The following is a 13675-nucleotide window of genomic DNA, read 5'->3' as shown; positions in this document are numbered from 1 at the left end:
GGGTACAAACTCTTTTGTTAGAATTTAGACTATGATGGTCTTGCCTTAAGTGAACGATATGAATGAATTGATTTAAATGTCTGTATACTTTTATCTTCTTACTTTTCTGTTTAACCATTATTAATATTTATTTGAAGGACAAAATTACAAAATAATGCAAGATTTTGTTATTGAAAAGCAACATTGAATGTTTACTAAAATCTAAACGTTGTAAATACTTTTAACTTTTTAACCAAAAAAGCAAAGATTAAAAAAAATGCAAACAAAACCTAACAAAACATATTTATTCTTAAAGTCATTGTGTGGTTTTTATGGAAATATCTATAGACACAAATATGATTAGTAGGTTGGTTTTTTCGTAATTATAGATTTGTTTTATTTATTAGTAGTATTTTGTTTTTTTTTTTTTGGTTTTTTCTTTTAACGGCTTATTTGTCTAAATAAACAACGCAACACACTGAACATATTCTCATGCAAAAACGTTAAAATTTTTAAATTGTACTTAAAACAAACAAATAAAAATATTTTGTCGGCAAAGACAGTTTTCACAGTTTTAACAAGATTTGAAGAATTCAAAATAAACAAAGCGAATTAAAAAAAATAAATAAAATTAAAGCCATTAAAAAAGCAAATAGTTCATCATGACATAAAAGGTAGTAGACAGACTGACAACCTTAATTAGCTGTTAAACTATTTCTGATAACACATGTTCTTTTATCAGCACCTGCAAAGGGTTAACGATTTTGAAAATTACTACTATTTTATGAAATATTTGATTGCTCTCATACACATGAGAGCAGAATCATATTATCGTTAATTTGCAAGTGGAAATTTATAACAAAAAATTTAAGATTTTTTTAAAAAGAAAACGAAACTGTCTAAAATTTCCAGTATTTTCAGATGATTTTTAAAAAAAAAACCTTTGGACACATATTTGTACAATATAACTAATTGTAAATGCCTTGCTAAATTCAGAAACCGTTAAGAAAAATATACATTTTAAGAAGAAATATACAAATTAACCAGATTCACCAAAGAAAAACATAAATCGACCATGCTTTTAGTTGGTGAAAACAGTTTCTGTAACGCTTATGTAAAAATCATGCATGATTCACCTAAACCGAATCACTTCTGTTGAACTCCTGCTTAATCAAAATATCAAAAATATCAACAATTTATAATTCCAAATATCTCCAAATAAAATACCATCACTAAATTTTCTCCAGTTATGTATTTGTACATGACTTTTGTATAAAAAAATAAACTTTTTCAATAATTCCCTGAAGAGTTCAGAGTTTTTGTCGCTTCATCTGATATATTGGTCATACAAATGAATATATATGTGCCAAAATTGGATATTTCGGGTAAAAAAATCCACTATTCACCCTCGAGATATAAAAATATTTTCACATAAATTATTTCCTATGGCCAATATATCGAAAACGATACAAAATACTTACAGTGGAGAAAAAATAATTTTGTAAATCTACCAATATCATGTCTGGCCGTTCACGAAAACAATTTTAAATTGGATAATCATAAGAAATATAATTTTTCGAAGATTTTTTTGGATTAAAAATCCAAACTGATTGGCCTGTTTTCATCCGATTGATCCATTTTTTATATTGTAAATACATCATTTTTCATTTAAATCAAAAATACTTTTGCCAATGTATATTAATATTAAAATAACAATTTTTTTCTTTTCATTTACAGATGTTAAATCTTTGCTACGTTTATTATTTATCAAAGTTGACTGAATTCGCCGATACAGTATTTTTCGTGTTGCGTAAAAAATCGAATCAAATTACCTGGCTGCATGTGTACCATCACTCAGTAACACCTTTGGAAACATGGATTTTAGTTAAATTTATTGCCGGTAAGTTAAACATTATTACTTAATTAATTTTTTTTACACAAATGCATCTTTAATTATGTTTCATTTGAAAGAAAATAAAGAGACCGTTTTCAGTCACAGCCTCCATATGAATATTGTTCTAGGACTAAACCATAGATATATATATACACATTGATCCGAAACTCTATTGTCAAAGACCTAACTCATTTGTCAACGCCACTAAGTACTGAGAATGTTTTAGTAAAAAAGTAGTTTCACTCTATGGACAAAACTATTTAACAGATTAGCAATATCAAAGAACAAAATTTCTTTTTCAGTTTAAAAAATAATATGTTATTTTTTCAAAATTCCGATACAAAAGTTTGGTAAACATTATTTAAATTAACACTCTAATGGCTGAAAGCTAAATTAAATACAATCGATTCCGGTACTTTATTCGAAACGTGAATTAAGACGTACACATGGAATTTCATATGTATCGAATACATGTCCTAATACACAAGCAATACGTTTTTTAACGTTTGAAAGTGATTTTGTATTAAACCAAATAAGCACTCAAAAAACTTATAATTCAAGCACTTGAACATTTTTTTTTTTCAAATTTTACTTGAATTAAAATAGTATTACAGTTTAAACTTGAAAAATATATGAAAATTTTCATATCAAAACATTTTTGATTTCAATTTAAATATTCTTTCAACTGCAGAATGCTATTGATATAAAGAAAATGGTGACAGATTTGTATATAACCAAAATTAGAAATCGAGTCAGTTTATCCTTCATATTCAATTTTTATTGGATTTTTTTAATTGTATCAAATTACATTTTAAAACCAAGATATTTTTAGATTTTTAAAAATTTTTAACATTCTTAAAATTGAATAATTTTGTACTAGGCGGGAATTCTCGAGATCCAGGAAAATTTCGAAATGAATCCCGATTTTCCGGGAAATGAAAAAATGCGGAAAAAGAAAAACTCTAATAATAACTCAACCATTTTATATTTTTATTAATATTGTTATGTATAGTTTACAATTCCGCTAAAACTAAATGCAAAATTTAATATTGAAAAAACAAAAAACTGAATAATTGATTTTAAGAGTTGGAGTAGTTATTCCCCATGTTCTGTAAACCGAATACGTTTTTAAAATGAATTTATATGTGTTGATGTTTTGTAAATCGAATACATTTCACGATGTACACGTTTCAATGTTCAATATCGTGCGATTTCACTTAATGTACAGAATTGGGACGATTATATCAAGTTTCAAAAATTTCCCAAAAAAAAATTCACCCAATACATTTGCAAATACATAATTAATTTTAATTTTCAAAATCTAGAAAGTGGTCCTAAAGAAAATATAACAAAATGTAAAGTCCCTTTAAAAAAAGAAACAAAAGCAACGAAATTGCATATTTTAAATAATTTTAACCGGTTAATTAAAAACGTTTCTAAATATTAAAAAACAAGAAGTGTGATAATTCTTTTATAAATGATAAAGCTCAAATTTATATGTATATTTATATTTATATATGATGTCATATTAAGAAATTGCAAATTTCAAATGCTTCTATTAAAGTGACCAGCAAAAAGGGGCTTATATAATGATAACATTGGACTCTTTTGCTCTTCCCATGAAATGACAATGAGTTTGGGATATAAATTAGTGTATTTTGTATCAATAATTATCTAATTAGATACGAGTATTTAGTTTAATGTTATACATAAAAAGTCCAAGTTATTCTTACTTAGCACATTTATAATTTGTATTTCATGTTCATGTTTTTATCATTGTTTATTTCTTTATTTCTTTAATTAATTAATTAATATTTGTTTTTTTATTTATTCTATCTAGGTGGTAATGCAACCTTTCCCAATTTGTTGAATAATTTCGTGCACGTTTGCATGTACTTCTATTATATGATGTCCGCTATGGGTCCAGAATACGCCAAATTTTTGTGGTGGAAGAAATATATGACAGAATTGCAAATTGTAAGTACCTACATATTATTTTATTATTGTATGCGTTTTCTTAAGCATAAAAAAAAAACAAGTAAATGACCTTCTTAAAAATAATTACATACACTTGCAGAACAGGCAACCAAAAATATCAATATTTACTACATACTACCTATGTACATATTTATATAAGTATTACATACATACAGACAGACATATGTACATATATGTATATACTTAACTAGTACATACAAACATTATGTTGGAAAACAGCGATCTAAAAGGTTGGAAAACCTGTTATAATGTAGACAAGCGGACCAACCGACAGACAGACGGACATAAATATTTGTAAAGAATTTTATTAAATTGAAAACATTCATTTTGCACTCCGCCACTGTGAGTGAATGAATGCATTTTGCTTGTTGCTTTAATATCCATGATTAAATTTAGTAAATGTTTGGTTACGATACGCTGATAGATACGACCACAATACTCGTGTACTAACAAACATATCTACCTATATCCATACATACAATACAATACATTCATTCATACATAAGTATGTATGTAGTTAGATACATTTTCAAATATTTTCAAATACATACACATTTACAAAATTGAGTAATTCTTTAAAAGTAGTGGAAGTGTTTTTGTATATAGTTTTGTTAGCTGTTAGCTTTTTCTTGCAACAGTTGCCCAAGAAATTATTTAAAGCTAAACCAAAAAAAAAAAATAACAAAAATAAGAAAAAAACAGCAACAATAATAAACAACTCTGCAACAGAATATTTGCTAACTTGTGCCACAACCGTACCGTAGCGTACAACACATACAATTCACTCGTATCTTGCCAAAAATAAATAAATAAAACAACAAATGCCACATTTATTAGCGCACTTCAAGACTGTATTAACTAGAAAATAATTTAACTCTAACTATTAGACATACATACAGAGATTCGACATTTGTACCCGCTATTTAAGCTTTATAATAAACAAATCATCGCATTTGTATGAAATTCTGTGATTATCACTACACTTGTACTTAACCCTCCCTCCGTCATGACAAGCCATCAATTTGTTAACGCAGCAAACAATTTCTTGTCTGCATATGAATTTGTCTCGTGAGGACAACTCTTGTTGATATTATGTTCTTGTTCGAACAATGGTTTCAGAACAATTATTCTTACAACTATCTAATGTAATTTTCATAAGTAATACAAAAAGACAGCAATTTTTAAAAATTTGCAAATAATACAATGACCACTAATATCGACACGTTTTCCCCACACCGACGAATATGAACAAATTTGTGTCCGTAATTCTGCCGACTTCAAGACGTGGTGTATGATTTTAAGACGATAAATTCTTATGAAAACCACTACTAGTTCACATAGAAACATATTTTTAAAAAGGAATTTCTGTCACAATATCATTTGACAAATATGATATACATTAATGGACCAAAAATATGAAATACATTAATGAAAAAAAAGTTAATAAATGTACTCGACATTTTTGTAATGATCGTTCCACAATTAGCCATCGCTAATATATAGCACCACTTCCGAAAATCACATTAACTGGCACAAATCTCTTAAAAATATTGGCATTCTAATAAAAACTCTACATAATATATATTATATATACAAAAGTCATGTCACTAAATTGTATAACGATCGGTCCATAATTAGTCATAGCTCCCATACAATGCCCACTTCCGAAAATCAGTTTAATGAGTATAGATTTCTTAAAAATGTTGGTATACAAATAAAGTTCAACACAAATAGGTTTCATATACTATACAGAAGTCATGCCACCTAATTTTATTGGGATTGGTCCATAATTAGATTGATGTAGGGTATCATATGGTCGGGCTTGACCGACCATACTTTCCTACTTGTTTCTCTACAAAATTGTTTGTGTATAACAATTATTTCTATCAAACAGGTTGTGTATAACAGTTTTATGTATAACAGCGACCTTTGTGGAAAATAGCGTGTTTATGAGTTTTGTGTATAACAGTTTTTATTATAGAAAATATTTTATATATATAAATGTTTTTTCTATAGAATTTTTTCTATATAACAATTTCATTTGTAATGAAATTGACTGTATAACAGTTTTTTCTCTCGACAATTGCAACATTCAACATTCTTCATATTACAAGACGTTATGATTCCAAGCATAAATGTAATAAATAACTAATAACTTATCGATTAAAATAACAAATTCTATAATATTAATAATAACTTATTCTTATAAACTCGTATTATTATTATTAGTATTATTTTATGGTTTTCTGTTTACATCCACTGACCCACATAAACAATCCGATATGTACTTCCTTTCGTTTTCATACCACTACAAATGTATAAATATGTATGTATCTATGTAGGTATCTCCGTTTGTACACAAAACTTTTATCATATGAAAATTGATATCTTGGTTTTTGTTTTTATTTTTATTTTTGTTTTGGTTTACACCACAACAAATACAACAATGAAAGCGAAAATGAAAATAACAACAATAACACAATAGGTAATAATAATAATAATACAACCAATACATTTTATGAATGTTTGTAGTTGAAAAGAAGAAAAGATAATTTGAAACGAAACAAATCAAAACATTGTAACAAGTGCATGCACGCACTATGTAACTATCCAACGAGTATTTTTTAAATTTTTTTCGACACAAGAGGAGTTTCTCAGCATTAAATCCTTTTCCCTTCAAATTTCATGTGTTCAATATTTAGATTATAAAGAAACTTAGAGGGCAAACTAGAAATAAACTCAAACAAAAAATTACTCAAAATAATCACACTTACGAGTGTTGTCTTATCACTTGGCTGACTCCAATTTATATATTTTGGGCCATTTGGCACGTATTTGCTCTTTGTAGTGCAGAGAGAAGACAATTGGTTATTTTATACATCCCAGGTAATCTAGCGTGAAGACAATTGTCACAAACTGTGTGGATATAATTCTCATACAGTTTATTTATCGAAGGAAGGTTTGTTTACAAACCTTGTTATAATAACTAGTCACGTATCTAGTTAAGTAACTAGTAAAATCACTAGTTCGGGACTGTCTCCTAGTCAAAAGCCTAAATCTTGCAATAACAAAATACATGTTCAGCCCAATTATGAATAAAAAATTCCCCGGGTGTTTTTTCCCATTGAATTTACATAGGAAAAATGGGAAAAAGAAGAAAACTTCCGGGGAATTTTTATTCATAATTGGGCTGGTTATATTTGTGTTATTTTTGTTTGACAAAAAATTAACACCTTTGACCTAAAATGTAAGATATCAAACGTTTTAATGGCAAATCTATCGTCTTTAGAATACAAAAATCTATTAATTACGTAGCTAATGAAATAGTAAAATAAAAAGATTTGTTATAAAGCATGTTTGAAATTTCACAACCCCATATTTCGTTAATCGCGAATGGCAAAGATACAAATATAATCCATGTAAAAAAGAAAAAGAAATGATACAAAAACAGCTAACGCATAAATTCTCTAATAGAAAATAGTTATTGAAAATATCACGTGTTAGCACTGGCCCTGCCTGCATTAAATGAAATTGAAAAGCAAGAGTGAAGCAATAATTATTTCAAGATTACAAAAAAAAAAAAACAAAACAAAAAACTCAAAAGCACAAATTCGTAAATTACAGTAACATGAAATGAAAGAGTGGGACAATCGTAAGAAGTAAATATGTAGCTGATACTTGTACTTACTGGTCTTACACTTTTAAAGTAGTAAATACTACATACTTATGTACATATGTATGTTTATACAATATTTTGTTTGAATCGATTGAGTTGAAATGTGTATAGATTTGTAGAACTTGTATAGTTTCTTTAAGCTACTTGCTACTTACTTGCTCCTTGCCGTTCATAAACGCAAATAAACAAGTTTGTAATTATTTGCGATACATACTGGCAATAATATGAGTACATCTATGTATTTTATAAATTTAAGTATACATATATACATACATATGTATGTATGTATATATACATATGTATATGTACATTAGGATGGCTTTATTTGAAGCGAACTCAAAAAATTTCAAATGTTCCCCGTTCAAACGTTTCAGGCATCAAACATATTTAGATTTTGAAATTGCACTGAATTGGATTTGTAAACTAATTCAGAGAGTTCTTAATTAATGTACATATACATACATATAATTAAATTAATACATCTAAGTATGTATTATATTTAAAAGTTTATAATTGTGTAAAAGTAAAGGTAGAAAAGTAATGAGTTGTCCATATCAGTGTTGTTGTATGGATTGAAAACTTTGCCTAAACGGTCCATAAATGAGAAGAAACAAATTTGGGAAAATATTGAGAAAGGATACATACAATATCGATCGGCCAGAAATACAATTAGTTTTTTATTATTTTTTTTTTTATAAAAAATTACATTCTTCAGACTTTGTTAAAATTTGGCACACACATACTCTAGGGAGCCATTTTTACATTTCCATTTTTAATATTTGTAATTTTGAAAAACTCGCGATTTACTTCACGATTTTCGTTTTTAGAAAAGTGACAAAATTCGACAAATTATGTAAGTTTATAAATGCATAGGAATGTTTTAATATAAAAATGCATTCGTAATGCAAAATTTTAGAAAACTGCGCAATAAATATTATTGTGGGACACGAAGGTCGTCTACCTACTATTTTTAAAATTCTCATATAAAAAAAGTCCACCAGATCTATCATACATAAACAAACATTTATTATAGTTTATTATTGTATCCATAGATCTCAAACAAAAAAATACTCAAATAATCACACATACGAGTTGTTTGTTTTTGTTTTCACATCCCTGCAGTCTAATTAGTTAGTTACTGAGAACTACCACTAGTGAATTTTCAACCCACTCAGAACGTTATTGACTGGTGAATTTAATATGGGGATGTCATTGCAAGTGGCCGATTGGCACACTCTGCATAACACTTCACTATTAAATTCAATAGTACAAATCGATGGCTTAATATAGAAAGGTCGTATCTCATCTTTTTACAAAATCGGGTTTTTTTCTGGTAGATAAAAACATTTAAAAGAAAAACCTCAAATTTTTTAGTCAAATGCTCTAACCACTAAACCACAGAGCTCTTATTTGTACTGCTCTCTAATTGTTATTAAGAATTACATGTCAATTTTTGCATTTTCTACATCATCATTGAGAACGAAAACACAATCGGCCACATTCAGCATTACATGTGGCCATCGAAGTGGTATATTTTAGAGGATTTTATTTCGAAAAATAGTAAAAATTAGAAATTTGTCAAATCGAAAATCGTAAAGTAAATCGAGTTTTTCAAAATTTTGAAATGGAAATGCCGTAATGGCTCCCTAGGGTATATGTATGGTTTTCAAAAATTAACAAAATCTGAAGACACAAAAAAAATATATGTTGAATGCAATACATATTAGTAGGAAATAGAAATACCAAAACTGCTTAATATTTCTTTAATATCGAGAACTTTTTTGCGGCCACCCTAATAAATGCATTCAAATATTAGTATGTACTTACAAACATATAAGTAGATTTATAGCTATATACTATATGTATGTACATATGTATGTATATATACATATATTTATGTATGTATGGATTTGTTAGTCAGTTCTTTTTGTGTTTTGTTTTTTTATATTTTTGTTAATTTTTTGCAATATAAACAATCCATGATATACATGATGTTTGTTGTGGCAGCAATAACAACTGCATCAGTGGCAGTGTTAATGGAAACTTGTTGCATTGGTTGGTTGACCAATGATTCGCTTTGTAGGTCATTTAATATAAATTTATATGAAAATATTAGATGTAACAATGTAAGTATGTGTATTTACCAGCTCATACATTCATAGATACAATCATTGCTACTTAACTTTAAGACAGAGATGACAAGGCATTAATACTGCGGCACATTCGTCCGTCTGTCCACCCGCCTACAAACCCATTTTCCAAAAAAAAATATAAATTATCAAAATAAACTTGCATTAGATAGGCCATATTAAGAACCCGGGAAACTTAAGAATTCTAAATGGCTTTTCCACATGATGGTTAATCGGCATTCCGTATGAAACCATGCATGCGATCATATAGAGTTGTCTCGATGGATACAATCGAGGAAACCCAATTAAGATCTACCGGGACAACGATAGAAATTGTATTGTAGATTCACTGGGAAGAAGGGAAGAATGTCCAGAATGTCTATAGTGATTTTATTTTTCATCTAGTCTATTTTCATTTCACATTGGACTCATTGAGGCTGAAATTTCTTGTTGCACAGTGTTATTTAATCGAGAAAATCTTTTACTTCTTTAGTTTATTGCTGTGATATACATTCATATGTATTCTAATGATGTCTTCAACATTATAAACCCACGAAAGCATACTTTTAAGTTCTGTATTTAGAATTTGCTTAAGTTTTTTGAGTTGTAAACATACATACATATATGTATGTAGGTATGGAAAATAAAAATGATCGCTTTTGATGACATGCACTTGCGCTGGGTGACTGACTGACATGTTTAAAAACTGTTGACATTCGCAGATTGTTTAACAACAAAAAACAAAAATATTCCATGCAACAATGACGTTTCATTCCCAGCGGGAAAAAATGATAGGACTTCAATTTGTAGGCCTTCTAAAAGGCATACTTACACATTCTAAAAGATCCGATACTCATTCCACCCTGCCTGCTCTTAGAAGGTGTTCAAGAAGCCCTATGAATCCCCTTCTAGTAACAAGTGAGCTTGTTGGCTGCCAACAGCCCATCATAAGTAGGCCTTCTCTCAGCCCTCTAACAGCAGCGAGTATGCAAAAGTTGAAATTTTAGTACTACATAATTGGATATTATTTTGATACCGAACAAAAATTAAATTTTCCTCCCATGGTGTAAGCGCATAATATTTTATGAAAAAAAAAACATAACAATCTGATGAAAAAATATACAAAATAAACCACATAATTATGATACCTGTCCTGTTCTTGACCTTATTTTCCTACAACAAAATGTTTTTTTAAGTCTTATAGGCAGGGCAAGTTTTTCAATCAATAATCTTGAAAAGTAAGCATTTTTGCGAAACCGTGTTTAATTAAATGTTTATATTTTTTGAGTTGTTTTACGCATAACCAGACAACGAATAATTGTTATAGATCCCACAACATATACAGTGGTTGACAAAACAATGGAAACTTTTCTATAGTTTTATTTATATAAATTAACTGAAAAACAAACAACATAATTAATTATATTCTGAAAAAAGGTAACAAAATTAAAAATATTCACTATTTCGCTACTGACAAAACAATGGAAACTTTTAAACTTCTGCAGGAAAGAAGTGTAAAACGAAAATAATATTTAAAAGAACGATGTAAAAAGCATCCTGTTTACAGTTATTTTATTTTTAAATTCAGGTAATTTTTCACAATTTCTTTTTCTAAGTTTTTCGCATAATTGCTTTTTTCAAAGTTAACGAAAATGGCTAAAGTTAAGATTTGTGAAGACTTAAAAAATAAAATAATTAAAGATTTAAAGCTGGTTTATAACAAAAAAGTATCTGTGACAAATATTCAATAAATAAATAAATCAGCAGTTTCAAAAATTATAAAGAAATTTCGTGAGACCGGTTCTGTAAAAACTCAACATTTAGGTGGAAGACCTCGTAAGACTACTCCTAGACAAGATAATTTAATAGCGAGAGAGTTCAAGAAATTCCAAAAAATAACTCCTCGAGAGGTTGTTAATAGCCTAAAATTAGAAATAAGTACCCGAACAGTTAGTCGCAGGGCAAATGAGGCTGGTCTTGGTTGCTATCGTCCTGTGAAAAAACCACTCATTTCTAAAAAGAACCGTTCTGCTCGTCTACAATTTGCCAGGGATCATTTAAACTGGTCGATACAGAAATGGAATACTGTTCACTTTTCCGACGAATCCAAATACAATTTAAGAGGCAGTGATGGGAGAATATTTGTAAGACGACCAAAGGGAAAAAGATTAGATCCAAAGTACACAAATAAGACTGTAAAGTTTGGCGGTGGCAATATTATGGTATGGGGATGTTTTTCAGGGCAAGGGATGCGCCCAAATCATATTATGAAAGATACCATGATAGGTATAGGATACAGAACCATATTAAACGATGTTATGTATTCATTCGCTGAGGAAAATATGCCCCTAGTTTGGAGATTGCAACACGACAACGAACCGAAACACACCTGTGTGGGTTGTAACCGAGTGGTTACAATGTTTTGAAGTGGCCTGCCCAATCGTCAGATCTCAATCCCATAGAAAATCTTTGGGAAATTGTAGATCGTAAAATAAGGACCCAAAATTACACAAGGAAGGATGATTTATCGGAGGCGGTTATAAGGGAATGACAAAATATTTCAAAGGAGACCATTGCCTCGTTAATTGGTTCAATGCATCGTCGATGTGTAGCAGTTATATAATTTTTAAAAAATTATTTCAGATTTTAGGCCACTAATGAAATATTTGGAAAAGTTTCCATTGTTTTGTCAACCACTGTATATATATTCGAACTTAAATACGATCTAGCTATGTCCGTCGGTGTAAAAAAAATATTTTTTTTCTAACTAATAACTTTGTAAACAATGTTTATTACAATAAAATTAATTTATTTGCATTTACACATATTCTGATTTTTCATACACAATTTTTCAAATTTAATAAATTTTAATGAATTTACATGAGATTAACATTTTTCAAAATCATTATTTGTATGCTTTTGAGAAATGTTAAAATTTCATTTCCATTTGTTGGCATTTTCTTTCGTATATAAAAGTTCAATATTGCGAAAAGTTTAGTCAGAGGGTAACATACACATAGAGACTTTATTGTCAAAAACCTAATAGGTCGATCAAGGATGGCAACCGAACTTCAGTTGCTTTGCCAGAGGGCAAACATAAATTTTTGGTTGCCAAATTGGCAACAGAAATGAATGCTGCCAATTGTCTGTAATACCATTTAGGCTACTGACAAAGCAACTGAAGTTCGGTTGCCATCCTTAATCGACCCATAAGTCTGCTTTTAAAAACCTAACTCTTGTAACAACAAAATACCTGTTATTGAATGTATGTGACATATGATTTGTTGTATTTTTGTTTGATAAATCTGAGTGTCTCGTCTCTATGTATAATTCTCTATGAGTTTAGTGTTATAAGGTGTATTTTTAGTAGTTTTATAGGATTTTCTTCAAAAAACAGTTGAAACTAGTGTTTGATTTGTATGGAAAGGTTAAAAACATTTTAGTAGAGTCTCAATAAAACCAAAAACTTCTAGCTTTAGCTTATTTTTTGATTTTTCCTATCCATGTTGTTTTTTTCTGCATATTTTCGCGCTTTTTGCTAGCTTATTTTAAATTTGTTTAAACTTGCCCTGCTTATAAGTTACAACTAATAAAACCTGTTTAAAAGTAAATTTTTATCTCCATCAAAGGGAACACAAAAATTGTGTGCCTTTTGTCATACACAAGATGACATTTCGTACATTAATTTTCATCCCATCAAACGAGCACGAATAAACCGAGACTCGTTTCAACCAATATTAAGGAGTGAGATCGAAAAATTCTTAACACACGTTTTTCATTACATTTTTTAACCCAAGTATTATTTGAATTTTTTTTTGATCAAGTTACCTTTGAAAAACATGTCAGTTATTATGTGTAATGTCAATTATATTAATTTTTTTGTTAATCTGATTAAAATGAGTGACCAGAAAAAAGTGCGTACTGAAATTATTAAATATTTTCAACAAAACCCAACTTGGTCTTACAAAAAGTTGGCCAAGCATACAAAGGTCTGCCGTC

The 13675-nt window shown here is 28.8% G+C and overlaps 1 protein-coding gene across 1 annotated transcript in view; it reads left to right on the top strand.

Annotated features, from left to right (window-relative positions):
* The window catches only part of LOC135948755 (very long chain fatty acid elongase 7-like), a 28399-nt gene that overhangs the window by 12062 nt on the left and 2662 nt on the right, over positions 1-13675 (top strand). Inside the window, exons 4-5 of the mRNA XM_065498191.1 lie at positions 1717-1879; positions 3714-3850. Of these exons, the coding sequence (XP_065354263.1) occupies positions 1717-1879; positions 3714-3850 (300 nt within the window). The remainder of the gene's footprint in view (positions 1-1716; positions 1880-3713; positions 3851-13675) is intronic.

The sequence above is a fragment of the Calliphora vicina genome, chromosome 1 (assembly GCF_958450345.1).
Source record: "Calliphora vicina chromosome 1, idCalVici1.1, whole genome shotgun sequence".
Lineage (NCBI taxonomy): Eukaryota > Metazoa > Arthropoda > Insecta > Diptera > Calliphoridae > Calliphora > Calliphora vicina.
The sequence above is the reverse complement of the archived record's forward strand: the minus strand, read 5'-3'. Positions and strand labels throughout refer to the sequence as shown.